Below are 27,788 nucleotides of genomic sequence, written 5' to 3' on the forward strand. Positions count from 1 at the left end.
TTGACAAATTTTTCCAGAAACCTACCTTTTTGGAAAAATGCTGAGATGTGAGAGTTAAGTACTATAGTCCACCACTAGGGGATGAGAGATGGACAAGCCAAAGTTAGAGTTTAGGTTGGATTCAGTAGATTTGTGTGGATAATAATGTTCCATGTTACTAATTCATGTACAGTAGATTACTTTTTAAAAAGAAACCTGCAGTACTGCTTTTAAGCACCTTATCATTGCCCCAAATTCCATGTAGTGCTTAAAGTTTCCAGTAGAAATTCACATGTTACTGTACCACTGTTTTTGGTTGGTCATCATACCGAGGGTCTTAATATATCACTGTCACTTTGAGGAAGCTTCTCAATCACTTGCCTATATTATGTAGCTCTGTGTGGTTAATATTCAATACTGTACAGTGTTGATAAATGTCACAAATATCACTTCTTCATCCTTATCTTCAGTCTTGCAGAGTTGTACAGGCTCCTATTCTGTACTAAACCTGCCTACTATGATTTCACTAAACACCATAAGCATCTCACAGTGTGCATTAGACTGTCTATCTGCCTCAAGTCAGATAGACCCAACCTCATTTCCTGGCTGGAGGATGAATTTCAGTTCTTTCAATAATGGAGGCTCAGTCTATATAATCCTACCCTATAAATGGGTTTATGTAGATGTTGAGCACATACCTAGAGATCAACAGATCATGGAATATGGCAGAGATCCACTTCTCCTTGCTTTCCAACAGTGTAGATCGGGGGTCATCAAACTATTGAGGGGTTTATCTGGAACACGGCCCTGCATTGCTGGTCCTTCCTCCCACCCTGTGCTGTTCTCCTCTTCACTGTAAAGTGGAGAGGGGGAAGAGTCACAATACTGGATAGAGGGTGGGGGCGAAAGCTGTCAGAGTTAAATTTTCACTTGAACTAGAAGGTGATTGGTTGCCGTGCAGTCCAGCAAACAATCACCAGCTTGTTAATGTGAAAATTTAGCTCCAGCAGCTCCTGTCCCTGCCCTCTATCCAGTACTTGTGATTCTTCCTGCTCTCCGCTATGCTGTACACCAGTGTAAGATAGGAGAGTGCTACCTACACACTGGTGTGAAGAGGACAGAGGACACTGGGGCTATGAAGGAGACTGAAGACACTGCATTGGAAGGGACAGAGGACACTACAGTGTATGTCTGTATGTGTAAAGGAGACAGAGGACTCTGCATGGGGGGGGGCAGAGGACACTACAAGTGTGTGTGTGTGTGTGAAGGGGACAAAGGACACTACAGTTGGGGGGGGGGGGGGGTGATGTGAAACAGGACAGAGAACACTGCTTTGTGGGAGCACAAGACACTGCTATAGGGGGAGGGGCAGAGAACCCTACTGTGGGAGTGGGGGCATAGGACACTATTGAGGGGGTGATGTGAAGGGGACAGGACACTACTGTGGGGAGGTAAAAGACACAATGGTATGGGGACAGAGGACACTACTGTGGGGAAGGGGAAGAGAGAAACTACTGGGGGGAAGAGGAAACTACTGTGGAGGGGATGACATGAAGGGGATTGGAGGACACTACTGGGGATGGGGGCACAGGGCACTATGCTTTGTTTTTATTGGGGACTTGATAGTTATGTTTTTTTAAAGGGTGACCCCCTTCTCCCGCGTATGTTTGATTTCCTCTATGCTATCCAGGTGGATCTCAACCTCTGAAAGGTTGTCTACCCCTAGTGTAGATAAATGGTAAAAACATATGCCTAGGGCGACTTGATATGAACACTTGTAGACAGGGGTAAATCACTACTCCTTTCAGATAGGAGCTCTTAAATCATCCCAGGAAGTGATCAGAGTTAATTTTCTTTCTGACAGGGTCCTTTATAAAGTCTGGATGAAGCTTAGCTGAGGGCAGTAGCTGATGGGAATGAAGAATCCTGGTCTTACACATGCACTGAGAAAGTAAAGCAATCTATTTTTAGATGGGCAACCCTGATACAGGGTGATGGCAAAGGTACCCTGCTGACTTAAAGAGGAACTGTCACGTTACTGTGATGGAGATCATTTATTATAAAGCTTGTTACTTATTGAATATCTCAAGTTCTCAATAGAATGGAGTTAGGTGGAGCCTTTGGCTATGTCATGGTGGATATCTGCAATCTGTGAAAGTGTGAGTTGAGACAGCACACAGGCCACAGTACTGGACAGATACATCTCATATAAGAGACACATACAGCGGAACACAGCGTCCTGAGGAGAATTACACTTGTGCAAACCTAGTTGGGCTGGTGGCGGATAGAGAACCAAGTCACCCACTTGTTGGTGAAGAGCTGACCTCCTTCAGGTAGCACATGGCAAGTGACCTGGGCCCCCAGGTTATATGGGCCTCAGGTGGTCGGTGGACTGTCTGAGCTCTATCCTGTAATTATGGAGGAAACGCAGGACCCTGCACAGGAAATGTCCCCAGCTGGTGGGTCATTGCTATGGTGACCAGGAGACTGGTGAGTAAAGGGTTTTTAACTTGTCATTCATGCACTAGTTGCAGAAATTGAGTTCTGTGTGGGCTGTGGACTGAGCGTGGCTGGTATGTTCTGGCCTTAGTTAGCCCTGTTCTAGGTGGGCCCTAATTGAGAGTAAATGGGTGACTGAGTCATGTTTGGGACCTGCCACACGCTTTAGCAATTATCATGCTCTCAAACTGCAGAGGTCAAGAAACCACATGGGTCAGATCTGACCAGAGGACCAGAACAGGGTCTCAAGGCTGGAGGTAACCAAAAAATGGATCACAGATGTGTAATTAAAATTAATATTTTGTTAAAGCTTAACTTAATTAATAAAATATACATCGTAGTTATAGAAATGGTGCATTGTTTGTAGTCAACCTGATATAAGTTAAAATTCTTCCGACAGGCTCTAGTTTAGCTTCACAGAGACTGATGTTATTTTGCAGCCACAGGAGAGATAATACTCAAGATGGACCCCAGGCAAACAAAACCAAATGTTTTACCTGATAATTTTAATAGAAAAAATGAAAATAATAGGCAGCAGCTATAACAAGAAATGCTCTTACTGAAATGCGCAAGTGGATATGCATAAGCCGATAGATTTAACAGACATACATACACACACGCTGTATGTACGGGAATGCAAATTTAAGCTAATAAATTGGTACAGCAGCAAGCTGTGTGAATATTTAACACAGAATGCTGTATCTAGCTAAAAACAGAAAGAACCAGCAATGCTCAGATGAATGTGTTTTAATCTCTGCACCAAGAGGATTGCAAGACATTCACAGTAGCAAGGCACATTTTAAGTGAGGTCATTCTGCTTAATATAAAAAGAATGATCTTTGTACATTAAGCTATAATAAAAAATAGTCTATTTTTGTAAAACCGATGAAAAGAATCATCTCTTTGGTTTCACATGCTCATTGTCTAATTATAGGCCTCATTAGCTCAGCATTGTTCTTATTTAATGCTGCTTCATAATGATTGTCATTTTTCATTTTGGTCATTGTTTGACCCAGAGTCTCACAAGATCATAGTTAAATTATTCCCAGTCTACAAAATCAGCATCAAATTTTACTAGGTTAGTGTTTTCTATACTGATCCAATAAACATTGCTCTTGATAATGTACATTCCTTTGTATATTTACAAACATAATACAAGAAGAAACTGTAGTAAGAGATTAGTTGGATAGGTAGTAAGCAGAGGTGAATCAACGTGAACACATAATGGATCAACATGAACACACCACCATCCCCATTACCTCTGTCACCACCTGTTAAGATGGAAAAAAGTAAGCAAAGGGCTGGCATGACTAAGTAAACAGGGGAAAGCAAGCAGACAGAGGGTTAACAGCTTATCAGGAGAGTTTAGGTTACATACCAGGATTGGTGAGTTTGCACGCTAGGAGTGGCTTTGGTGTAGTATAGGTAGGATTAAGGAGAATTTCTCACAGTTTGAATCCAACGGACAAAGAAGACATTTCTTATCCTCTCACTCTGGAACTTTGGATTTGTTTCATCGGTAGTTGTAGTGGCATGGGATCTTTGGAGGCCTTATAAAGTAATAGTTGTTACTTGTGGAGAATATGGAGAGTTGGGATTGTCCCCAATTCAGTGTGTTGCGGTTGGGGACCTTTAAGTGGTTACGCAGATACAAAACAAGTTTTGATTCTTTAGTGCCTTCAAAGATTGGCAACCTTGATTACTGAATTTCATGGTTATTATGTTTCTGTTTTCAAGGAATGTTCCTGTATTCGTTATTTGTCAATAAATAGCTGCTATGGCCCATTTTTACTCCAAATGGCATTGGTCTAATTACTCCTAAATATTTGGTTAGGGTATTACAGGGTTGTAGTGGTTATTATGGGGTTTGGGTGAGTTGACATCTGTTTTACCCTAGTCATGTAGTCAGTGCTAAAGTGAGGCACATACTCGTAAACTGCCCATACTGGAAATTATTTTTCTGAATAGCCAAGGCAGACATCACCTGCAATACCAAGTGCACATGTAGCACTACTTGTCACTAATATATCCACAACTTGCAGTATTTGACATAATTAACAATAGACTGTGCCACCAATACATATAGCAAAGCTCAGAAGATTCCTTTTACACCAGGCACCATAGCAGGCTTCTTCTAATTTAAAAAAAAACTAAAACTTTCAGTTAGGTGACCCTAACTGAAAATGAATGTACTTAAAATGGAACTTTAGTCAGAAAATGAATCCTGCTAGATCATTTCAAGCTGGTCCCCTTTGCAGGTTTTGCTATGTAAAACAGTAAAACATTATTGCCCTATACTGTTTAAAATAGTAACAGTAATACACTGTGTCACCTTGCTCTACACATGCTCAGTTGCTTCCATTTTTTAGCACTGCACCAAAAAATGTAGAGGCTGATGTGCTGACATATTAAAGATTTACTGCTGCTCAGGAGCTCTGTGCTTCAGCAAAATCGCAACCTCCAGCAAGAAAAAACAAGAACAATGCTGGGGGCAATATACAGCACACACTCATTTTGATAGCATAATTATTAATATAATAGAGCACATCATTTTATATTCATTGGGACAATTATATTTTGTATAGCACCTTAAAAATCCCACCCTTTTTTTTTAAAAATGTCTCTCTGGAATGTGGTGCCTGTTGGTCCTCCCTCCTCCTACTATGTCTACAGTATATACTAGATATAAAAATGGTCAATAGGCTGGTGACTTCTTGATCTTTACTAAGCTGATTTAAAACTATCCTTGTGACACCCAAAACTTGAACAGGAAGTGACAAGTGATCCATCTGACAATAACAAACAATATGAAAAAAGGCTGGGGCGTGGGGTGTAAGGTTTTCCTAAGCATTTCCATCCGAATGCTTGGCATATGGAAAAAGAGTCCCCGCAGCACTGCACACAAATGGATCAGGATACTCCATGCCTTCCATCCAGTGAAGTCCATGCCCCGGAGGGAGTCCGATAGGGATGCCTTTCTGCAGACTGACATGGAATAAGCCACCAGCCTATCTCCCCACCTCCTGCTCCAGACCACCAGGACTCTATAGCTGCCTTCCCCACCTTAGGCCAGCCGTTGTCTGACTCCACACTGAAGGACATGCTCCTCTCACTGCAGGCATCCCTGTAGGCCAACATGTTCTCCTGCCTACATGGAATCAAAGGGGACCTGCATGATATGGGGGACAGAGTGGGGCAGGTAGAAGATAAACTAGGGGACTTTGCAACCTCATATGCTCTAATTAATGAACAAGCAGCACATAGTGATGATCTCGCATGGCTCAAAGTGAAGGTGGCGGACCTAGAAGACAGGTAGCACCGCAACAACATCAAAATTCATGGGATCCCAGAATCTGTTCAATTGGCTCAACTCCCTCATTGCATTAAATATTTGTTTAAATATATGGCTTCTTCCTTGACGCAGGAAGATCTCACCATTGACAGGATCCACCTTATCCCCAAATCTACATATCTTCCTCAAAAGAGGTATTGTGGGATGTGCTACTCAGAATTCATTTTTATCAAGCCAAGGAGAAGATCCTCTCTGCTTATCAACGCATTGGTTTCCCAAGTTGCAACTACTTCCTGATTTGTCAAATACACGATGCAGAAACCTTTCCAGCATTACTAAGGCTCTTCGGAATCACATAATTGTGCACCATTGGTGGTACCGTGCAGCCTGGTCATCAGGCACAATGGCAAAACCGTCACTGTCATTTCTTTGGCTGAGGGCCTTCAAGGGCTTCACAATTGGAATATACTCCCAAAAGATTCTCCACCAGTCTTTGGAGCTACCACACCTGCTACAATTTCTCCCGATTGGAAAGTGGTCTCCCACAAGAGAACCTCCAAAAAACAGCCTCAAGGTAGGTCCTGACATTTCTCACAGTCTTTTTTTCAGATTTGTTCTGCACATGGTCCCTCACAGTACCCTTTTTTACATCCCCCTTTATTTTTTGCTTTTATGGTTCACTGTTTCAGCTTCCAGTTCAATTGTTGTTCTTTTCCTCAATAATATTCTCACTGCAACTAACCTCCAGACATCTCTTCTCTGATCTACCACACTTTACATCAGTCCCTTTCTGTAGGCACTGCCCAAAATTCTGGTCTTTGAATAAGATATATGCTTGTCTCTACTCACCTTCTTTATGGTCAGCTGGAAAATCTCCATCGACATTTTCTCTCCACACTCAATGTGAGTTTCAAGATTGTCTCCCTAAACACTAGAGGATTAATCCATCCTGCCAAGCAATTGTTCATGTGGAAAGAAGCCTCCAAGCTCCATGTGTACATTTTTCGTGCCAAGGAGACTCACTTCCAAGCTTCCAATAGCCCGAAGTGTAGCCATAGGGACTTCTCGCATGTTTTTGTGGCCTCAGCTCCTTGCAAAAAATGTGGAGTGCTCACAGCAATTCAGAATTACCTTGCTCTTACCTTGAATGATTCCCTTCTGGATCTGAATGGCAGATATATCATTCTGCTGTATGAAATCAATGCTCAGCCATACACCTTGGTGAACTTATATGCACCGAACTCAGCTAAAGTTTTCCCGTATACCTCTGCAGAAAATTGATGCGATCAAAAGGTGTACTCTTCTGCTTTGTGGTGACTTTAACCTCAAGTTTGATCCCTACATGGACTCTTCCTTACTTCCTAGAAGACCAGCTTCCTCTCCCCACTCCCTTCTCCATTCGGAAGACCTCTTTGATGTGTGGTGCTGCCATTATGGATCTAAGAAGGATTTTACTTACTTTTCCCCCCAGACATGGTACTTATACTCGCATTGATATGTTTGCGGTGGATACATGGCTCCTTCAGCAGTCCTCCTCCTCCATCATAGAAAACACTTGGTCGGTCACCTGCAGTCATGCCTTTCTCATCTGGAATTCCCATAAGGCATGAGAGGAATAATTATCTAAGCCTGTGCTTGAGCAAAGAAACAATACAAAAAGCACATAGTTTCACTTCTTTCTGAAATGTATAACTTGGGCTCCTCTAATAAATTGTCACCAGATACCTTCCTCTAACTTACTCAAACTCAGGGGTTGCTTTTTGAGCAATATTAGAAATCTGCCTGTACCCTGAAAATTCAACATTATGCTAGCGGTAATTGAGCAGGGAAGCTTTTAGCTAACAGACTGTAGATCCCAAAGAACTAAATCCAAAATCTCCTATCTCATTCACTTCTGTATCCAATATAAGATCCTCAATCCTAAAAAGACAGCTAATTCCTTTGTGGACTAGTATACTTCCTTATCTAACCTTAAACATGATGCTCAGACCCTGCAGCCTTCTGAACCAGAAACTGACAGTTTCTTAGCTCAAATATGGCTAACCACACTTTTGGCAGAACATCTTTCCAGGCTAAATGTCCCCTTCACAACAGCTGAGATTGCTAAAACAATACTGGCAAGGCTCCTGGGCCTGACGGCTTCTCGAATGATTACTATAAACTATTTAAAGATACTCTATCACCTCACCTCAGCAATGTGTTTACAATTGCAGCTTCTAAAGCTGCCTTTCCCCCAGAAATGCTGAATGCATACATAGTTACGATACCTAAGGACCCCAACTCCCCCCCAAACTATAGACAAATCTCATTACTCAACACAGATGTCAAGATATATGCCAAACTGTTAGCAGGATGCAATTTTGATATTTTGCCAGACCTGATTAAGTTGGATCAGACAGGGTTTACCAAGGGGAGACAGGCTTCTGACACCACTAGAAAAATGATTATTCTTCTCCATTTTGCTGAGTCTTACCGAACACCTTTTCTGCTCCTCTCTCTGGATGCAGAGAAAGCGTTTAATAGAATTCATTGGAAATATATGATCTGGGTCCTATCTAAATTTTATTTCCACGGGCCCATGCTTTTGTCCATTTTATCCCTCTACTCCTGCCCCTCAGCCCAGGTGTACACTTCTAATCTACTATCCAGGACTTTTGACATCACCAATGGCACACACCAGGGGTGCCCCTCATCCCCTTCCATTTTCAACCTATTAATCAAACCTTTAGCTGAATCAATCCGCTTTCACCCTCATATCACAGGTTTCCACTTTGGACATACTAGTCACACAATTAACTTATTTGCAGATGATGTTATCCTGCTAATCACGGACCCATCTTCCTTCCTGCCCCATGCCCACCAATTTAATGGTATATCATATTATAAAGTGATTTTTTCCAAATCTCTTATACTGGACTTAGGTATCCCTCCAGCTATTAGATGCTCTTTTCAAGCCCCTCTGCCTTATACTTGGAGCTCTGAGGGTGTCCCATACTTAGATATTACCCTTACGTGTAAAACAGCTCATTTGGTAGATGTTAACTTGATGCCCTTGTTAAAACATATCTACAGAGCTTATCCATCTAGCCAAATTTGAGCTAATTTGGTCTGGGCACCTGGCATCCTTTAAGATGCTTATTTTTCCTCAAATTATCTACCTCTTCAGGACGCTGCCTGTTCCTATTGAGTCTAAATGGCTCCATACCCTTCATTACTCAAACAATTTATATGGAAAAAGAAAAAGCTAGATGTTCACACTCCCTTCTCATCGAACATAGGCAGGCAGTAAACATGGGTTACATGGACATCAATGATTATTTGGCAGTCCATTTGGATCAGATCAAGCAGCTTCAACCCCCTTCTGTATTACCCTGAACTGATATAGAATGCACTCTAATCCCACCCCCAGATTTCTATGCTCTTCTTATAGTGGACTTGTGGCAACCTACTAATTTAGATAGACTTCCTTTCCCGACCCAAGCACTCCATGCATCCTCCCGCTCTCGCATCTCCAATACTCATATCCCTATCATGGTTCTACCAACTTCCAAACATCTCCTTAAATCATGGTCTGACAAGAGTATCCGGGTACTGAATGACATATTGAATGATGGCTCCCTCAAAAGCATTGGGGTACTGAGAGCGGAATGTGGCCGGACACACATGAATTATTATACATGCTTACAAGCCCATCATCTTCTCTCCACCATATCACTGCCTCAAATACATATCACAGCTCTGGTATGGCAGTTTTACCTCTCACCCATCCCTAAACATAAGGGCATCTCCTTTTTTATAATATTCTCCAAGAGAAGTTGACCTCTGCCCCCTTTCTTAAATGGAAAGAAAATCTTTTCCACATCTTTTACCCCCTCTCAATGGAGTAAAGCCCTCAAGTCTGTTTATGGTGCTACACATTGTGTAAAACACTGGAAGTTAGCACAAAAAATTGCTTAGGTGGTACCTCACTCCCTGTTGTCTAGCCCAGATATCCCCATGTTACTCAGGTCTCTGCTGGCCAGACAAGAAACCTAATGCATATTCTGTGGTCCTGTAGGAGTATAGTTAGCTTTTGGCAGAAAATTATTTCTGAGGTGACCAGTGTTCTGCTACAACCTAATCCGGTCCTGGCCCTATCCTGAATTTAGACATTGACAGGGTGCCTAGTCCAATTCATACAGTTGTTACACATATTCTTCTGGTAGCCAGACTCATGATAGTCAGGCACTAGAAATCTCACACTGCTCCAAACCCATCAGAAGCTATTGCTTTGGTTAATCTGTACTTCTCACATATATGTTCTTTTGCCTTATGGGCAGGAAATATGAATGCCTTTGATAAAGTATGGGAACCTTGGTCTACTTGGATCAACAAGTAATGTGTCTAGTGGTTTTACTTGTTTTCACTTTTGTTTTTCTACATATGTCCTCCTTGGCACCTGCCATGGGCCGTTCTCTTTGTATTTGTAATTGCCTTCAATATTGAATAAAAATATATTGACAAAAAAAGACAGGTCCATCCAGTTTACCAGATGTGTGACATGCGCTATCCAGTTTGTTCCCAAACAAGGAGGAACCCTCAAAGGGAATCTTGCAGCATGCCTGCTTAGAGGTTGGATCAGCCAACCATGGCCAAAGCCACAACTCATGTTTGGCTGTCACTGAGGATAGCATAACTCGTGCCAGCAGATGGGTAAGGTCAATTGAGGCCTCTCCCAGAAAGGCAGATGCTAACCTCAGCTTCTGGATACCTGAATTCCTGGCCACCTCTTACGGAACTCCTCTGTGGGCCACATCAACATTATCCGACCACAATTCCATAGCTTTAGACAAGGCCGCTAAGGCAAGCGCCAGCTTGCAAGCCATCCCAGCCATAGTGTAGATTCTCTTGAGATCGGAATCGATTTTCCTTTCCAGGTTGTCCTTGAAGGACACCGAATTCTTGAGAGGGAGGGTTCCGTGCTTGGCTTGCCTCATCAAGGCCACGTCCACCAGAGCGGCTGATTTTAGCTGTTTGACGTTCTCTGATTTGAATGGATAAAGCTTGGCTGCTTTATTCAGTAAGGAGGCCCTCTTATCGACATTGCTCCACTCCTTGGTGAAAATTTCCCAGACTTCCTCCAGGAATGGAAAGTTTAGATGATCCTTCCTTAGATGTTTAAAGAATTTCCTGTGTTTAGGGGGAGACTCCACAGCTTCTCCCAACTTCAGGGCCTCTTTGACTGCTTTGACTAAGGGTGAGACCAAAGCAAAGTTGAAGCCCACACACAGATCCTCACTCTCTGCCTCACTATCTGAGGCTCCAGCTGACAGGTAGCTAGTTTGTGAAGGCTCCAATCCCTCTTGGGGATCTTTGGGAGAAGGGCACACCCCGACTGATGCGGGCGGGACTAGTCCCAATTTCTTTCAGGGACTCTTGAATGACCAAAGCCTCTACCTGTTGGTGGGCGCTTTCTCTCTCGCTGGTCGCCCATGCAAAACATGAATCACATAATGACCTATCATCAGGAACCTTAGAATCGCACCCCCAGAAAGTTTTCCTATTGGAACGGCTGGAGTGCCCCTTAACGTGATACCTAGAGGAGGATAGAGAGCTTCTCCAATGATGCCTGGAGCTGGAAGGAGACTTGTGGCATCCGGATTTAGAGGATGAATGATGGCACCGAGACCTGGATGCACTTCCGTCACTGTGTGCTGTAAAAATTAGACACAGAAAGGGGGATAGTTAAAAGCCACAGAAAAGCACCAGTGGGGTATCAAGGGCCTAAAGCTGTTCGTCTGTACCTACACTATAAAAAGCGATGACACATCCATGCCGGGTCAGCTGTGAAGGCAACCAAGCTGTAAAAAAAAAACATGACATGCAAAATCCCAGACCACCGGGGGGGGGGGGCAGGAGGGAGCAGGTACCAACCTTCACAGTGCACCACAGTGCCAGGGGAAGCTGCGCATGCACCGGACCACGGGACGCCCTCACGCATGCCACCATCTTGCCGTACCAGGGGCGGACTGACCATTTGGAAACCCGGGCACTGCCCGAGGGCCTAGTGTCAGTAGGGGGTCCCATGAGATGCCCCTGGTACCTTTTTCATAGGCTTTTTTGAGTTTGGGCAAGGACACAGGGGCCCCATGATCCCCTATTACCCGGGGGCCCCATCAGTTGTCAGTCCACCCCTGTGCCGTACTGCCCACGCACGAAGCCAAGCAAAAAGGAGAAAAAAACTGAGACCCAAACTTGAGCAAGGGCACTGCTTACCAACCCCACACAGCCATGACCGCCTGCCTTGGAGACCACCTCGTCCATTCGGGGCTCTACATGGCCACCTGCTATTATCAGGGTATCCGGCCCAAGTGCCGCTCACTCACCATTGGCAGACCTGAGTTCTTCCAGGCACCGACTTCTGCTTGCCCATTTCAACCCCGCTATTAGCTGGGGAACACTGGAATTTGATGAGGGGACACCTGCTCCGCCACTCCCGGCACTGCGTCCATCTGCCGCGTCCAATTTCCCGTCTTTAGCTGAGGACCCGTGGAACTGACAAGTGGCACGTCACCTCGCATCTACCGGAAAGGCTTGCCAGGCCTTGGTCTTGTATGTGGGAACCAGGTAAGACTTGCACTAGGTTTATAGGAGGAAAACAAAAAAGGAACACAGCCTCTAGCAAGGAGCAAAGATTTATGGGAGTGGGGTCCTAAAGGAGAAGAGAGGGTGGGACTAACTCATACGTATGTTGCCATGAAGTCTGCCAGGAAACAATATTTTTTACTTTTTGCTATTAAACATGTACAGTAAAAAAATGTATTCCAAAATGTATTCTGTGTCCAAAATGTATTCTGCGACATGTCTTTGCTAAAAAAAACCCCAATATGTGTAAATTAATTGGTTTACGTGAATGTTATAGCATTTACAAATGGCAGTATAGATACTGGAATTTAGTTTTTTTGACTAGTAATGGCGGTGATCAGTGACTTATAACTGGACTACGGCAGACATTCTGTCACTGGGGGGAACTGACTTGGTGTCAATGACATCCCCATGACACCAATACAGTGATCAGTGCTAAAAAAAAAAAGCACCAACACTGTACTAATGACACTGGGCAGGAAGGGGTTAACATGAGGGGTGATCAAAGGGTTAACTGTGTGCAGGAAGTGTTATACTAGGGGGCGGTGTCTGTGTGCTTTACTGTAAGCACACCGCTTTGGATAGCTGTGTTGTGCACAGCCAAGCCATCCAAAGCAGTGTGCCCGAGCTGACAGGGAGAACTGTTAGTAAACAAAACAGTCCTCCTCCCCGTCGGAGAAGCTTGGTAATTACTGGGCTCCTGCAGGCAATCACCAGGAGGGACCTGGTGATTGACAGCCGCAGCTGCGAATGGTGGCTCGGATAGGGCGCATGCACCACTCGCACATGCCCCCTACTCATAAATGCAAAATCACATATATATAAGTGATTTTGCGCACCCTTGCCGCCCTGTAGCAGTATTTCCACTATAGGGCGGTCGGGAAGTGGTTAATTTTCTTACTGTAAACAAATCCACCAGCAACCTTCATTATGGATTTGGAAAGCAAAATGTTTAAAATGTATTGACAACCTTCTCTCCTCTGTAAACATGGAGAGTTTTATTGTGTGAACAGTTTTGTTAAAGTGATATTAAACCCAAAACCAAAAATGTAATATTTTGCAGCTTACCAATCATTAGATGTGATGGCTGCATTTTCCCCCTTTTTTCCTTCTGTTTTTACCTGTTGATCTGACCAGTAGGGCACATTTAACCACCAGCATCAATTGATCCCCCACCAGCAACAACAGACAGCCACACAAAATAGATACCTTCCAGCAACAATAGACCCCCAGCAGTCAGAAACAGTAGAACGACCCCTTCTAACAACAATTGACCTCCCCAGCAACAATAGACCTCCACAGCAACAACAGACTACCATGCAAAAATAGATCCCCTTCAGCAACAATAGACCACCCAGCAGCCAGCATTAATAGACCCTCCAGCACACCCCAGTCCCCCTTGCCATTACATATGTTCAGTACTGAAGGTGCCAGGAACTGCTTTCCCGCTGAATAAAAGCCCTGTGAAGGAGAGCTTGTTCTTTAAAAACATCAGGCTTAAAGCGAAGTTCCACCCAATTTTTGAAGTTGTGCCCCCCTGCATTGCTGTGTCAGTAATGTTCGGAATGTTTTTTTTTTTTTTTTTAAAGCATATTACCTTTTTTATCCATTAAACAGTTCCACTTCCGCTGCATATCCAGCCTGCCGTTGGCTCCTGGGATATGTGCCACTCCTCCTACCACTCCATCCCCCTCAGCAACTTCTTCCTGTACCACTATCCCTCCCTCCTAGATTGTAAGCTTGAAAGAGCAGGGCCCTCGAACCCCTCGTGTTTTGTTTTGTTACTGTATTGTCTCATGTTCTGTCCCCCACTATAATGTACAGCGCTGAGCAAACCTTTTAGCACTATATAAATACTGTATAATAATAATAATATGTGTCATCAATTCCAGGAGTCAATGAGCAGCCTTCTAGCATTGTGGTATTTCCAAACTCGAAATGACGAGATGCCAGGTGGAGATAAACGGAGATGACTGCGCCATGCTTTACATGCACCGTGCATTTGTGAGATCGGGATGTGCATGCTGGGTAGCCAGCAGCACCATATCCCGGAAGGAGCTATGAACGGGTCTCACATGCCCACACTGAAGATGGGAGTGCACTTGCACTTGCACTTGGTGACAGTGAGTTCATTACATAACAATATAACAAAAAAGACTACATTTAATACATACCGGTATGTCAGAATGTATTATACAAACTGCGACCATTGCGGGGGGGGGGTTAGGGAAAAAAAACGGTTGGAACTCCACTTTGAGCAAGCCAAAGATGAGTAGAAAAAACAAATGAAAATTAGTGTAGAGAGACAGTTCTTCAATTTTTGCAACAGGCAATTTTTGTGCCGCCATTAAAATGGAGCAAACATGAGCGACTTTTTTTTTTCAGAATGAACAATTTTCTAATTGTTAATAGGGGACTCATTCAAGAAAAAAAATAAAAATGAAATACGCAGGAGCTGAAGAAATCGATTTAAAAAAAATGTGTCTATGAGAGTCATCTGAAAAATTTAACTTCATTGCACAAATTCCCAAACAATTATGGAACTATTACATGATAAATCGAATGTAAATTTCAATTTTGTTTGTGCACTCATTTGTTTTTTTCTCGTCTATGGTCTGCCTTACTGGCCAAATCACCAAATGAAAAAAAATGAAAGAAAAAAAATAAAACTAATGCAGCCATCACATCTAAGAATTGGTAAGCTGCAATATAATAAATGCTTGCTTTTGGGTTTAATACCACTTTAAATGTAAAACAACTGTATTCCGTAAAGCCATGCAAATAAAAATGAATATACAGAGTACATTCGCCTAGAACAAGCAGGCAGAGCAGGGAAATATACATTTGGATTGGTTGCTTTTGGTTTCTGCATTATGCACACAGCTCTCATACCTACCTCAATAAGCCACCATGGCAAATGTTTAAACAGTACATCTTCTTAATTAATGAAAACAAGGTTAATTTATTGGTACTGTTCTTCCTTTTTTGCTGTATGCTTTGTAGACTTCTGCAAAGACAGCATATTGTGTGATGTTTATCAAATGATTTTATGCAAAACCATATACAGAAAATAAAATGCAAGAACACTTTCTAAGATTTATAGATTGCCACGACAATATCCTGTCGGAACCTGCCAGCATTTTTTTGATTGCGTAAACTCTACTATTTCCATAATCATTACTTTGACTGGTGACTGATTTATAAAGGAGAGTTTCTTGTGTTTGTTTCCATTGTACAGAGTATTAAAGCACAAAAAGGAGGAAAAAAAATGAATAGTACATTTGCTTGGGGGTTATATGTCCATTAAACAACAATTTCTTCTGTGAAAGTGTGCACCGGAGAGCATAAATTGTGGACTAAAATTACTGGTTTCATTCACATACTTCCTTCCTTTTACAGCTCAGTGATTTGCAGAGTGCATATGAGAGTGCCAGACGGGCGGCTCAGCAAGCAGCTAGGAAGTGTAAACACTTGACCTCTGACCTTGAGGACACTCGAGTCTTGATGGAAAACCAACAGATCCGAAACCATGAGCTGGAGAAAAGGCAGAGAAAGTAAGAGACATATATGCCTCCAATTTTTTACGAGTGTCTTAAGATTGTGTTATATATATATTTAGGTGTTTTGAGAATATATATATATATATATATATATATACATATATACACACACACTGCTCAGAAAAAATAAAGGAACACTTTTAATCAGAGTATTTCATCAAGTCAATTACACTCCTGGGATATTGAGCTGGTCAATTAAGTAGCAGAGGGGGTTGTTAATCAGTTTCAGCTGCTTTGGTGTTAATGAAATTAACAACAGATGCACTAGATGGGCAACAATGAGACAACCCCCAAAACAGAAATGGTCTTACAGGTGGAGGCCACTGACATTTTTTTCCCTACTCATGTTTTCTGACTGTTTTTCACTAGGTTTGCTTTTGGCTAGGTTCAGTGTCACTACTGGTAGCATGAGGCGATACCTGGACCCTACAGAGGTTGCACAGGCAGTCCAACTCCTCCAGGATGGCATATTAATACGTGCCATTGCCAGAAGGTTTGCTGTAACTCCCAGCACAGTCTCAAGCATGGAGGAGATTCCAGGAGACAGGCAGTTACTCTAGGAGAGCAGGACAGGGCCATGGAACATCTTTAACCCATCAGCAGGACCAGTATCTGCTCCTTTGTTCAAGGGGGAATGGAATGATCACTGCCAGAGCCCTACAAAATGACCTCCAGTAAGCCACTCGTGTGACTTTCTCTGACCAAACAATCAGAAACAGACTTCATGAGGGTGGCCTGAAAACCCAGCCTCCTCTAGTGGGGCCTGTGCTCACTGCCCGGCACCATAGAGCTCGATTGGCATTTGCCATTGAACACCAGACTTGGCAGGGACACCACTGGCATCCTGTGCTTTTCACAGATGAGTGCAGGTTCACCCTGAGCACATGTGGCAGACGTGAAAGGGTCTGGAGAAGAATGTTATGCTGACTGTAACATCGTTCAGCATGACTGTTTTGGTGGTGGGTCAGTGATGGTCTGGGGAGGCATATCCATGGAGGGACGCAGAGACCTCTACAGGCTAGACAATGGTACCCTGACTGCCATTAGGTATCGGGATGAAATCCTTGGGGGATGGCACGTGGGGGCCATACAAACTACTGAGTACGATTTTGAGTTGCTGCAATTAAATTTCAGAAAAATGGACTACCCGGCTGCATCATTTTTCACTTTGATTTTTGGGGTGTCTTTGAATTCAGTACTTTGTAGGTTGATAATTTTAATTTCCATCAAGCGATGGGGCACTATTACATTCCTAACACATTATCCAGTCCATAGCAGTATAGATATCCAGCAGGATATTTTTTCCTGAGGTGTTTTCAAAGTGTTCCTTTTATTTTATTAGCAGTATATACAGTTGTGTTCAAAATAATAGCAGTGTGTTGAAAAAAGTGAATAAAGCTCAAAATCCTTCTAATAGCTTTTATTTCCATACACACAAATGCATTGGGAACACTACACATCCTATTCGAAATCAAAACATGAAGAAAAATATATCACATTTGTGTTGTTCCTCTAAAAAAATTAAAGAAAAGTGAATATTAGACTGTTCAAAAAAATAGCAGTGTTTGTATTCTTCTTTACAAACTCAAACATTCAATATATAAACTGAAAAATGTTTGAAGATTTTGCTTTCCTTTGAATCACTTAATTAATATTTAGTTGTATAAGCACTGTTTCTGAGAACTGCTGTACATCTGTGTTGCATGGAGTCACCCAACTTCTGGCACCTGTGAACAGGTATTCCAGCCCAGGATGATTGGACTACATTCCACAGTTCTTCCATATTTCTTGGTTTTGCCTCAGAAACTGCATTTTTGACGTCACCCCACAAGTTTTCTATTGGATTAAGATCCGGGGATTGGGCTGGCCACTCCATAACATCAATCTTGGTTGTCTGGAACCAAGATGTTGCACGTTTACTGGTGTGTTTCGGGTCGTTGTTTTGTTGGAACACCCATTTCAAGGGCATTTCCTTTTCAGCATAAGGCAGCATGACCTCTTCAAGTATTCTGATGTAACTGATCCATGATCCCTGGTATGCGATAAATAGGCCCAACACCGTAGTATGAGAAACATCCCCATATCATGATGCTTGCGCAACCATGCTTCACTGTCTTCACGGAGTACTGTGGCTTGAATTCAGTGTTTGGGGGTCGTCTGACAAACTGCCACTAGATCCAAAATGAACAATCTTACGATCTTACGTTCTACAGTCCACAAAATGTTGCGCCATTTCTATTTAAGCCAGTCAATGTGCTCTTTGGCAAATTGTAACCTCTTCAGCACGTTTTTTTTTCAACAGTGGGACTTTGCGGGGGCTTCTTGCAGATAGCTTGGCTTCACATAGGCGTCTTCTAATTGTAACAGTACTCACAGGTAACTATAGACCTTCTTTGATCTTCCTGGAGCTGATTGTTGGCTGAGTCCTTGCCATTTTGGCTATTCTTCTATCCAATCGAATGGTAGTTTTTCGCTTTCTTCCATGTCTTTCAGGTTTTGGTTGCCATTTTAAAGCATTTGCGATCATTTTAGCTGAGCAGCCTATCATTTTCTGCACTTCTTTATATGTTTTCCCCACTCCAATCAACCTTTTAATCAAGGTACGCTGTTCTTCTGAACAATGTCTGGAATGACCCATTTTCCTCAGAATTTCAGAGAGAAATGCACTGTAACCAGCATGTACAACATTTGCTGCCTTCCTTCCTTAAAAAAGGGCAATAATTGGCACCTGTTTTTCAAAGAATGAATGACCTCACTAATAGAACTCCACACTGCTATTATTTTGAACATGCCCCTTTCAATTAGTGATTCAATTACACAGAATCAGCAGCATGCATTTATTCAATATTAAGCAGCCTTTTACATTAAAAGAAGGGTGCCCACACCAGTAACTGGGATAGGATATTAACCCCTTCTGACCAGGCCCTTTTTTGGTATTTGGCAGTGCGCTATTTCAACTAATAATTGCACAGTCATGCAATGCTGTACCCAAATGAAATGTATGTCCTTTTTTCACACAAATAGAGCTTTCCTTTAGTGGTAATTGATCACTACTGAGTTTTTTATTTTTTGCGCTACAAACAAAAAAAGACAGAACATTTTGAAAAAAACCCCGTTATGTTTTGCTTTCGAATATAAAAAAAAATAGTAAACTCAAAGTTAATCACAAATTTAGGCCAAAATGTATTCTGCTACATGTCCTTGGTAAAAAAAATCCCAATAAGTGTATATTAATTGGTTTATGTGAAAGTTACATCGTCTATAAACTATGGTAAAGATACAGGAATTGATGACATTGCTTGCTATATGGCGCTTCACTAGTTTAACTGACAACTGAGTGGTCATACAATGCTGTACATAAATTAAATTTGTCATGTTTTCCCCACAAATAGAGCTTTCTTTTGGTGGTATTTGATCACCTCTCGGTTTTTTATTATTTTTTGTGCTATAAACAAAAAAGACTGAAAATGTTGAAAAAAAACCCAATATTTTCTCATTTCTGTTTTATAAAATATCTAATAAACTCAAATTTCATTATAAATTTAGGCCAAAATATATTTTGCTACATGTTTGTGGTGAAAAAATTCCTGATAAGTGCATATTGATTGGTTTATGTGAAAGTTATAGTGACTACAAACCATGGTATGGATACTGGAATTTTCACAGGTTTTACTTTCTGGCTGCTTAGCACATTTCTTGAAATGCTAAAATGCAAGAGCAATACAAACACTCCCAAATTACCAATTTACAGAAAGTAGACACCCTAAGCTATCTGCTGAGAGGCATGTTAAGTCCATGGAAGATTTTTTTTTTTTACAAGTTTTTGGAAAATGACATTTTTTTTTTTTTACACAAACTTGTCATTTTAATGGTATATTGCTCACACATGCCATGGGTATATGTGTAATTACACCCCAAAATATATTCTGCTATTTCTCCTGAGTATAAGGATACCACATGTAAGAGACTTTTTGGCAGCCTAGCCTCATACGGGAGCCCAAAATTCATTGACCCCTTTGAAAGCCATATGGTGCACAATTACTCATTTCACTTCCTCACTACCTATTACAGTTTCAGAGAATCTGAAATTCCAGGATACCACGATCCCCCCAAAAATGATTTTTTGGAAAGTAAACACCCCAGACTATTTGCTGACAGGCATGTTGAGACAATGGAATACTTTATTTTATACCACAAGTTTTTGGAAAATGACAACATTTATTTTTCCACAAAGAAATTTGTGTCAATTAAATTATATATTGCTCACACATTCCATGGGTATATGTAAAATTACACCACAAAATATATTCTGCTACTTCTACCGAGTATGGAGATACCACATTTCCAAAAACTTGTAGTAAAAAAAAATTCTTCTATTGACTCACCATGCCTCTCACAGCAAATAGTTTGGGGTGTCTGCTTTTCAAAAAGGGGTAATTTGGGAGATGGGTTGTTATCTTGGCATTTTATGCCCAACATTAAAAGCTAAGAAGCCTTTTCCGACACTTTTTGTTCAGATGAAAAAATTTGCTAGAAAGTTACTTCAAATCCCCAAACATTATATATTTTTGTAAAGCAGATACACTAGAGAATAAAATGGTGGGTGTTGCAATTTTTTATGTCACATTTTACTTGTGTAAAGATTTTTCAAAAGCAATTTTTTTTTTTAAAAATGCACTTTTTTCATTTTAATGCACAAAAACACAATATATTGGCCATTTGTATGATAAACTATAAAAGATGATGTTATGCCGAGTAAATAGATACCAAACATGACGTATTTTAAACCTGCGCATGCCCCGTGCAACGGTGACAAACTACATACATTTTTAATATCCATAGGCAACACTTTAAAAGCCTGTACAGGCTACCATTTTAGATTTACACAGCAGGTCTAGTGCTATAATCAGTCGTTGATCTGCCGTTCACAGCGATACATCAGATGCATGGTGCACAACTGCTGTTTACATACCAACACGGGGCCTATGCTTGTGTACGCCTTTGCGTAGAATGGGGGGACAAGGATGCATTCATTTTTTTTTTGGTATTTTTACACTGTCCCTTTCCTTTTTTTTTATCAGTTTTATTGTTATCAGAGGGAATGTAAATATCCCCTGTGATATCAATATTCAGATTCTTTTCTGAGAAATCTAGAGTCTCTTAGACTCTAGATATGTCCTCTGCCCTTAACCACTTGCCTACCGGGCACTTATACCCCCTTCCTCCCCAGGTCAATTTTCAGCTTTCAGCGCTGTCGCACTGTCGCACTGTCGCGCTGTTGAATGACGATTGCGCAGTCATGCAACACTGTACCCATATGAAATTTTGTATAATTTTTTTCACACAAATAGAGCTTTCTTTCAGTGGTATTTACCCACTGCTGGGTATTTTTTTGAGCTATAAACAAAAAAACGCAAAAAATTTTAAAAAAAAGTTTTTCTTTGTTTCTATTATAATATTTTGCAAACAGGTAATTTTTCTCTGTCACTGATGTGCGTTGATGAGGCTGCACTGATAGGCAGCACTGATGGGCACTGTTAGGCGGCACTGATGGGCACTAATAGGAGGCACTGATGAGGTAGCATGGATAGGCAGCACTGACGGGCACTGATAAGTAGCACTGATGAACTGGCACTGATATGCAACAATGATGGGCACTGATAAGCGGCACTGATGGGCACTGATAGGCAGCACTGATGGGTGGCACTGACTGATGGCACTGACTGCCAGCACTGCTGGGCACTGATGGGTGGCACTGCGGGGCACTGATGGTTGGCACTGCTGGGCACCACTGATGGGTGGCACTGATGGTGGGCACTGCTGGGCACTTGTGGGTGGCACTGCTGGGCACAGGTTGGTGGCACTACTAGGCACTGATGGGCACAGGTGGGTGGTACTGCTGAACACAGGTGGGTGACACTGCTGAGCACAGGTGGGTGGCACTGCTGGGCACTTGTGCGTGGCACTGCTGGGCACAGGTGGGCGGCACTAGTGGGTGGCATTGCTGGGCACTGATGATCAGGACACTGATCATCAGTGCCCTGATGATTGGTGCTGATCCGTCCTCAATTGCCGGTTATCGGCAGTACTTTCCTTACGCTGTGACAGAGCAAGGAAAGTGCAGTCGATAACCAGCAACTGCATTTACCGGTGATCTGCTGTGTCATTGGACACAGCTGATCACATGGTAAAATGCCGCTGTGATTAGCTTTTTACCATATCACATAATCAGCTGTGTCCGTAGGATACAGCAATCGCAGAAATCGCTGGGTGTGCACCCCTGGGGGAGCACGGGAGAATGCGTTCTGGGAGGACGTCATGTGACGCCCTCCCAAAACTGGACAAGCGCGCTGTAGCCATCATTCGGCTATAGCGCGGTTGGCAAATGGTTAAATCATTTGATCTCACCAAGATCGGTGTGATCAGATGCTTTCCCAATTTGAAAATGGCACTGTTTATATCTGGTGAAACTGAAATGATGAAATGCTCATAGCTTCTGGTTTCTTAGACTATAGAGATGTTTGGCCCCATTCCAGTCTCCAATCAGCTCTATGGTCAGCTGGCAGAAACGCCAGCTGCATTCTCAGGTTCCCCGATGACTCAGGACTGCCCGAGAAAGTAGTGGAAGGCAGCTGGGGGGGGGGGGGGGACGGACATTTCCTCCCGCTGCTTGTAAAAGCAATCCTGTGGCGAATTAGCCACTAGGATTGCTTTTACATGAAAGCTGATTGTCGGCTGAAAAAAATTATACCAGGCATCAATCCTGGTGTAACCACTCAAAGTCCAGTGATGCACCAGTACGCCTCTGGTTCTTGTTGGGTATGTATGTTATGTTTTTTTTTATGCAGCCTGTGGGCTGAAAGAAAAAAAAAGAAGAAATCTTTGCTAGTATAGATCGCTTTGGCATATATTTTTAAATATATGCCAAATTTAGAATATACCGCCCTGCATCCACCCACTTCTAATGGTGGGCATACATGAAATGTTCTTTTTTTTCCTTCAGCCTGTGAGCTGAATGAAAAAAAAAAAACTGATTCCTCTATTCACATCGATCGATGTGGATGAAGAAATCTCTGCCAAAAAAAAAAAATTAAAATATATGCCAAAGAGATCCACCCACTGGCCACCCAAGGTCCCCATGCTTGGGCATATGTGTTCTTTTTTTAACTGCAGATGAAAAATCTTATCCAACAGCGCTGTACACACTTACATATATTTTGAGAGCAAGACCCTGTTGCTGTCAGAATAAACAGAATGGTGCAGCCACTGACTGGCATTCCTGCAAAGAAAACAGCAATGATTAACAATAAAACAGTAACAATAAAACAGTAACTCAATAAAACGACAACTTTTTTATTTCTTTTTTTTTTTTACTTTTTTTAAAAAAAAATTTATACTTTAAAAAAAAAAAAACCTGTAACCTCCAGATGTTAGAGTCTCTCAAAATGCGATAGCCAGTTTCCCAACTACCTAACATCTTTGCAGACCCTGTGTATATATGTGTCCTAGACTGTGCAGTGCTGTACCCTATACTAATATTCCACTGGTGTGTGGTAGCGACGGAAGCCGTCCTTTAGTCAGAGACCAGGTTGGCCAGGACAGGATGGATAAAAAAAGTGGGTGTCACAGACACAACATCTTTTTTGGTGTGACTTTTGGGTTGGGGTACAAGGAAAATGCCTCTCATGCAGCCGGCTCACTGCATCTGGGTTGGAGGTTTGGGCCACAGCACCTTCTGGGTACAAAAGGGCTGTGATGATCTCTTCCTGGAATTTTAGGAAGGATCCACTTCTTCCAGTTGCTTTGTAAAGCGCAGAAGCATTGTACAGAGCCAGTTGAAATAAATATACAGACACTTTTTTTACCAACGTCTGGCTTTATGGGAAACTAAGTACGGCTTCATCATCTGGTCATTGAAGTCTATCCCTCCCATGCTAAGGTTATAGTCATGAACACAGAGGGGTTTCTCAACAACACCAGCTGCCGTGGAAATTTGGATGGCCATGTCTGTGTAAATGGAAGACAGGACAAAAACATCCCATTTGTCCACTTTACTGCGAGCAATTCATCGTTTTTCAAGCAGGCTTTTTCCACCTTTCTAAGACTGGTATTTACAAGCCATTGGGGGAAGCCCCAGTGTTTAGGTTGCATGGTGCCACATGCGCCAATTCCAAGATTGTACAAATGTCTAAATAGTGGCATGCTTGTATAAAAATTATCCTTGGTACCCCATATGGAAAAGGGGTGACACCAAGTCCCAAACTATCTTGCCACTGCTCCCCATGTAGTCTGAGCATAAGGGGGGGTCCATGTGACTATCTTTTCCCTCGTAAATCTGAAAATTAAATGTATAGCGTGTTTCCCTCTCACAGGTCTTATACCTTTTGACCCCATATCTGGTACTCTTGCTGGGGAGAAATTGGTTGAATGCAAGGCTGCAGGAAAATTAATGAGGGACTCATCAAGGCAGATGTTATGCTGGTTGAGTATAGACATCTGCAAATTTTAGGTTAAGGTGATTTACGAGGGGCCAAATTTTGTGGAGCTGGCCATATTCAGGGTCACCTTGAGAATGACAGTGTGTTATCACTGAAATGCATAAATCACATTATATTTAATTATCTATGCCTGGCCATGTCAGCAGACAACACGGGCACATGATGAATCAGGTCTGTGGAACATTACTACCACAATTAATTTTTTTTTTAGTAATGCTCATGTTGAGGGTTAGGCCCATAAAAACTTTAAATTCAGAAACCATAATAGGTATGCATGTAAATAGTCTGGCAAGGTTTGAATTTGGGTTGGCGGCGATAAATTGTGCATATAGATTGCTTTGATCCACAATCAATCCATACAGATCTTCCATGGAAAACAGTTCCAAAAAATCAAGGGGTGTAGCTAAATTTGCTGTTTCCACCTGAATTCCGGGTTAGGAATGGTTGAAGCACGGGTGCTGCAGAATTTGTGGGCTGCCAATCAGGATTTGCAAGCACATCCGGAAGGACACTATGGGCTCTAGGGGCTTGTGTTCGAATTCTTGGTGGCTGCGGGACACTACTTGTGCTAGCCACCACCCCAGCTTGTACTGCACTTATGGGACTCGCCACCTCACCAAGTGATACTGCAGTGCTGGTATGTAAAAGACCAGGATTTACTAGGTCGCTGGTGCTCACCAGTTCACCAAAAGGTAGAGCGGCATTAGTACTGGCACTCTGCTGCATATGAGAATCATCATGCAATTCATAACACCTCAGCAACCTGGGAACGGGGTCTGAGCTATCTGTCAGGGTGCCGCTGCTCTCTACAGGTTCCCCTTCACTCTCATCTGACATACTCAGAATCCCATAGGCCTCTTCACTAGTGTACCTTTCGTTAGACATTACATTTATAAGTACCTAGTGTGACTCACGAGAAAAAGATCACCTGGCTGTCAGGGACAGCTTGAACCACTGCAAAAAAATGTACCTGCTAGTGTTAGCAGAGATCAGATCTGATCTTGCAAACCCTGCAGTTTTGTGTGCAATGTATCAAGTTACAGTGATCTACTGGGGGAGAGGGGGGGGGGGCTAAGTGTAAGGGCAAAACACAGGTTCTGGGAGGTTCCAGGGCTGATCCTGCTAATGCTGCATTTTTGGGGACACTATACTATTGTGAACACTGGTATAGTTCTGCTCTGATCAAAGATATTGATATGTTCAGACACTATACTAGCAATGGAGATTTACTGTGTATGTAAGCATGTTCCTGGCAATCAAAGGGTTAAATGTGATGACTGATGTAGTGACAGCAATCTGACGCTATCTGGGAGGGACGCTAACTAAAGCTAACTGACGCTAATGCTTTCTGAAGTCGCTTGTGACACTAATACAGTGATCAGTGAAAAATCTGTACACTGTACTAATGACACTAGTGACAGGGCAGTGAAGTGGTTAACTGGGGGGAGATCAGGTAGTTAAATGTGACCTAGCAGTGCTGTTACTGTAAAAGTGTGCTGCTTGGACTCATGTGGATCTGCTTTCTTCTCTCTCTGGAACGGAATGTGCTCCAGGGAGAGAAGATTGTATCATTTGCTGTGCCTGTGTAATGTAAACATAGGCACAGGCTGAGATCTGATTTGGTACAGCCAATCAGCATATTCAGGCCAAAAATCATGCTGAGCTATTGGTGCTGTACTGAATCACAGCACCACGGGGCCGGCCGTCACACGCGCCTCCTGCCTGTGAACATGGCGGAAGCCCGGATCTTGTATATATACTTGATTTTGCACAGGGAGTTTAACTGGTTAAAAGAAATCTAAACATAAAGGACAAAAACTATTTAAACATTTCTGAAAGAGATTCCAACCCTTCCCCACTCTAATAAATTCAATTTGTTTTTATTGCTGACTTTAAGTGATCTGAATTTAAAATAAATTGCTTTAAAATTAAACTAAACAATATCTTTATTCTCCAAATATAATCCATAAACACCCTCTACTTAATGGCCCTGTAATCAATTTAAGATGAAATTATTTCTTACTGTTTTTTTCTGCCTCCTTGTAACATCCTCTGTGAGTTCCCAATACTTTTCCTCCTCACATTTGATTATCTGGAATGAGAATGAATGTTTGTTGCAGTCATGTGCACTGCTGTTTGCAAACTGCAAATCCCCTAGTCCATAGTCCAACTTGGGAGTGAGCAAGAGAGGATGGCTACATTTCTACATACAGTGGGTTCATGGAGAATGGCCATTAATAGCCATTCCCTACAGGCTCGTTCACATGTTTGTCAATACCATATGTTTATGAAGCCTTTATTCAGTATTTTTAAAGCATCATAACTGGCCTTCAACACCTGCTATGAATATTACAATGGCACCACACAGTGCTGTTCACTCAAAAATGGTAGTGTTTTGTCGTGTTAAAAATTAAGCAACATTTCACTTTCATGAGGCATTGATGCTTGTCAGCTCCTCCATTGATTTAAATGGTAATTGTCTATAACCACACCTAACAGCACCTAGAGCATTTATGGTGTTTTAATGAAGCATTTATAAGGTGTTAACTGGGCACTGAGGAAGAGGCAATGGAGGTTCTTGTATCAAATAGTCCACTAGAAAATAATAGAGAACTATGAGAGAGCAGCTCCATTCTCCTGTTGGTACAGCCCATGAAGCCATTTAGTATAGAACTATCAAAAATGTCTGCTATCACACCACAATGTACATCACTTCCCCTAGAAAAGCAACACTTCCATGGGCATTTATCCAGCATTCTTGAAGCATTTTCAATGCTTTATAAACATGAATGAACGAACACATGTCAAAACACATCATAAATGCTATAGGAACATTAATGAACATTGCTTTGTTCTTCATAATCAACATACATGTGAATGAGCCCTAACATATCACAGAAGGAAAAATATGAATTTGGAGATTTGGGCAAGGCTGAGAGCAATAAAAGGTACTTTTTGAGTTAAGAATATATACTTGAAATCTCAATGCCTAGAGTCCAAGTCTCTCCCTCCCTCTATGTACTTGGGCCAGATCATTTGATTCATAAAACCCCAAAGGACCCCACATTGTGCACCTCTTATAGGTCCATTGCCCTCTTAAATTGTGATCCTGAAATACTAACTAAACTGCTAAATACCAGGGCTCAGCAAGGTTACTAGCTCCCTAATAGACTCAGATCAGACAGGCTTTATGCCCCACAGATCCACGGACATTAATATCCACAGACTCTTCACAAAAATACATGCACAGTATCTCCATACTTTGACCAGGGTGGTAGCCCTTGATACTGTGGAGTGGCCATACTTATGGGAAGTGTTACTTAGAGTGGGATTGCC

At 42.2% G+C, this 27,788-nt stretch overlaps 1 protein-coding gene across 2 annotated transcripts in view; it reads left to right on the forward strand.

Moving 5' to 3' along the window:
• Positions 1–27,788, forward strand: part of MYO18B (myosin XVIIIB) — an 810,748-nt gene that overhangs the window by 487,397 nt on the left and 295,563 nt on the right. For both annotated transcript variants that reach the window (XM_089684120.1, XM_089684121.1), the window contains exon 30: positions 15,794–15,948. In XM_089684120.1, the coding sequence (XP_089540246.1) occupies positions 15,794–15,948 (155 nt within the window). The remainder of the gene's footprint in view (positions 1–15,793; positions 15,949–27,788) is intronic.

This window comes from Staurois parvus, unplaced genomic scaffold (assembly GCF_062004578.1).
Source record: "Staurois parvus isolate SC_StPar_1 unplaced genomic scaffold, SC_StPar_1.0 ptg000336l, whole genome shotgun sequence".
NCBI classification, from domain to species: domain Eukaryota; kingdom Metazoa; phylum Chordata; class Amphibia; order Anura; family Ranidae; genus Staurois; species Staurois parvus.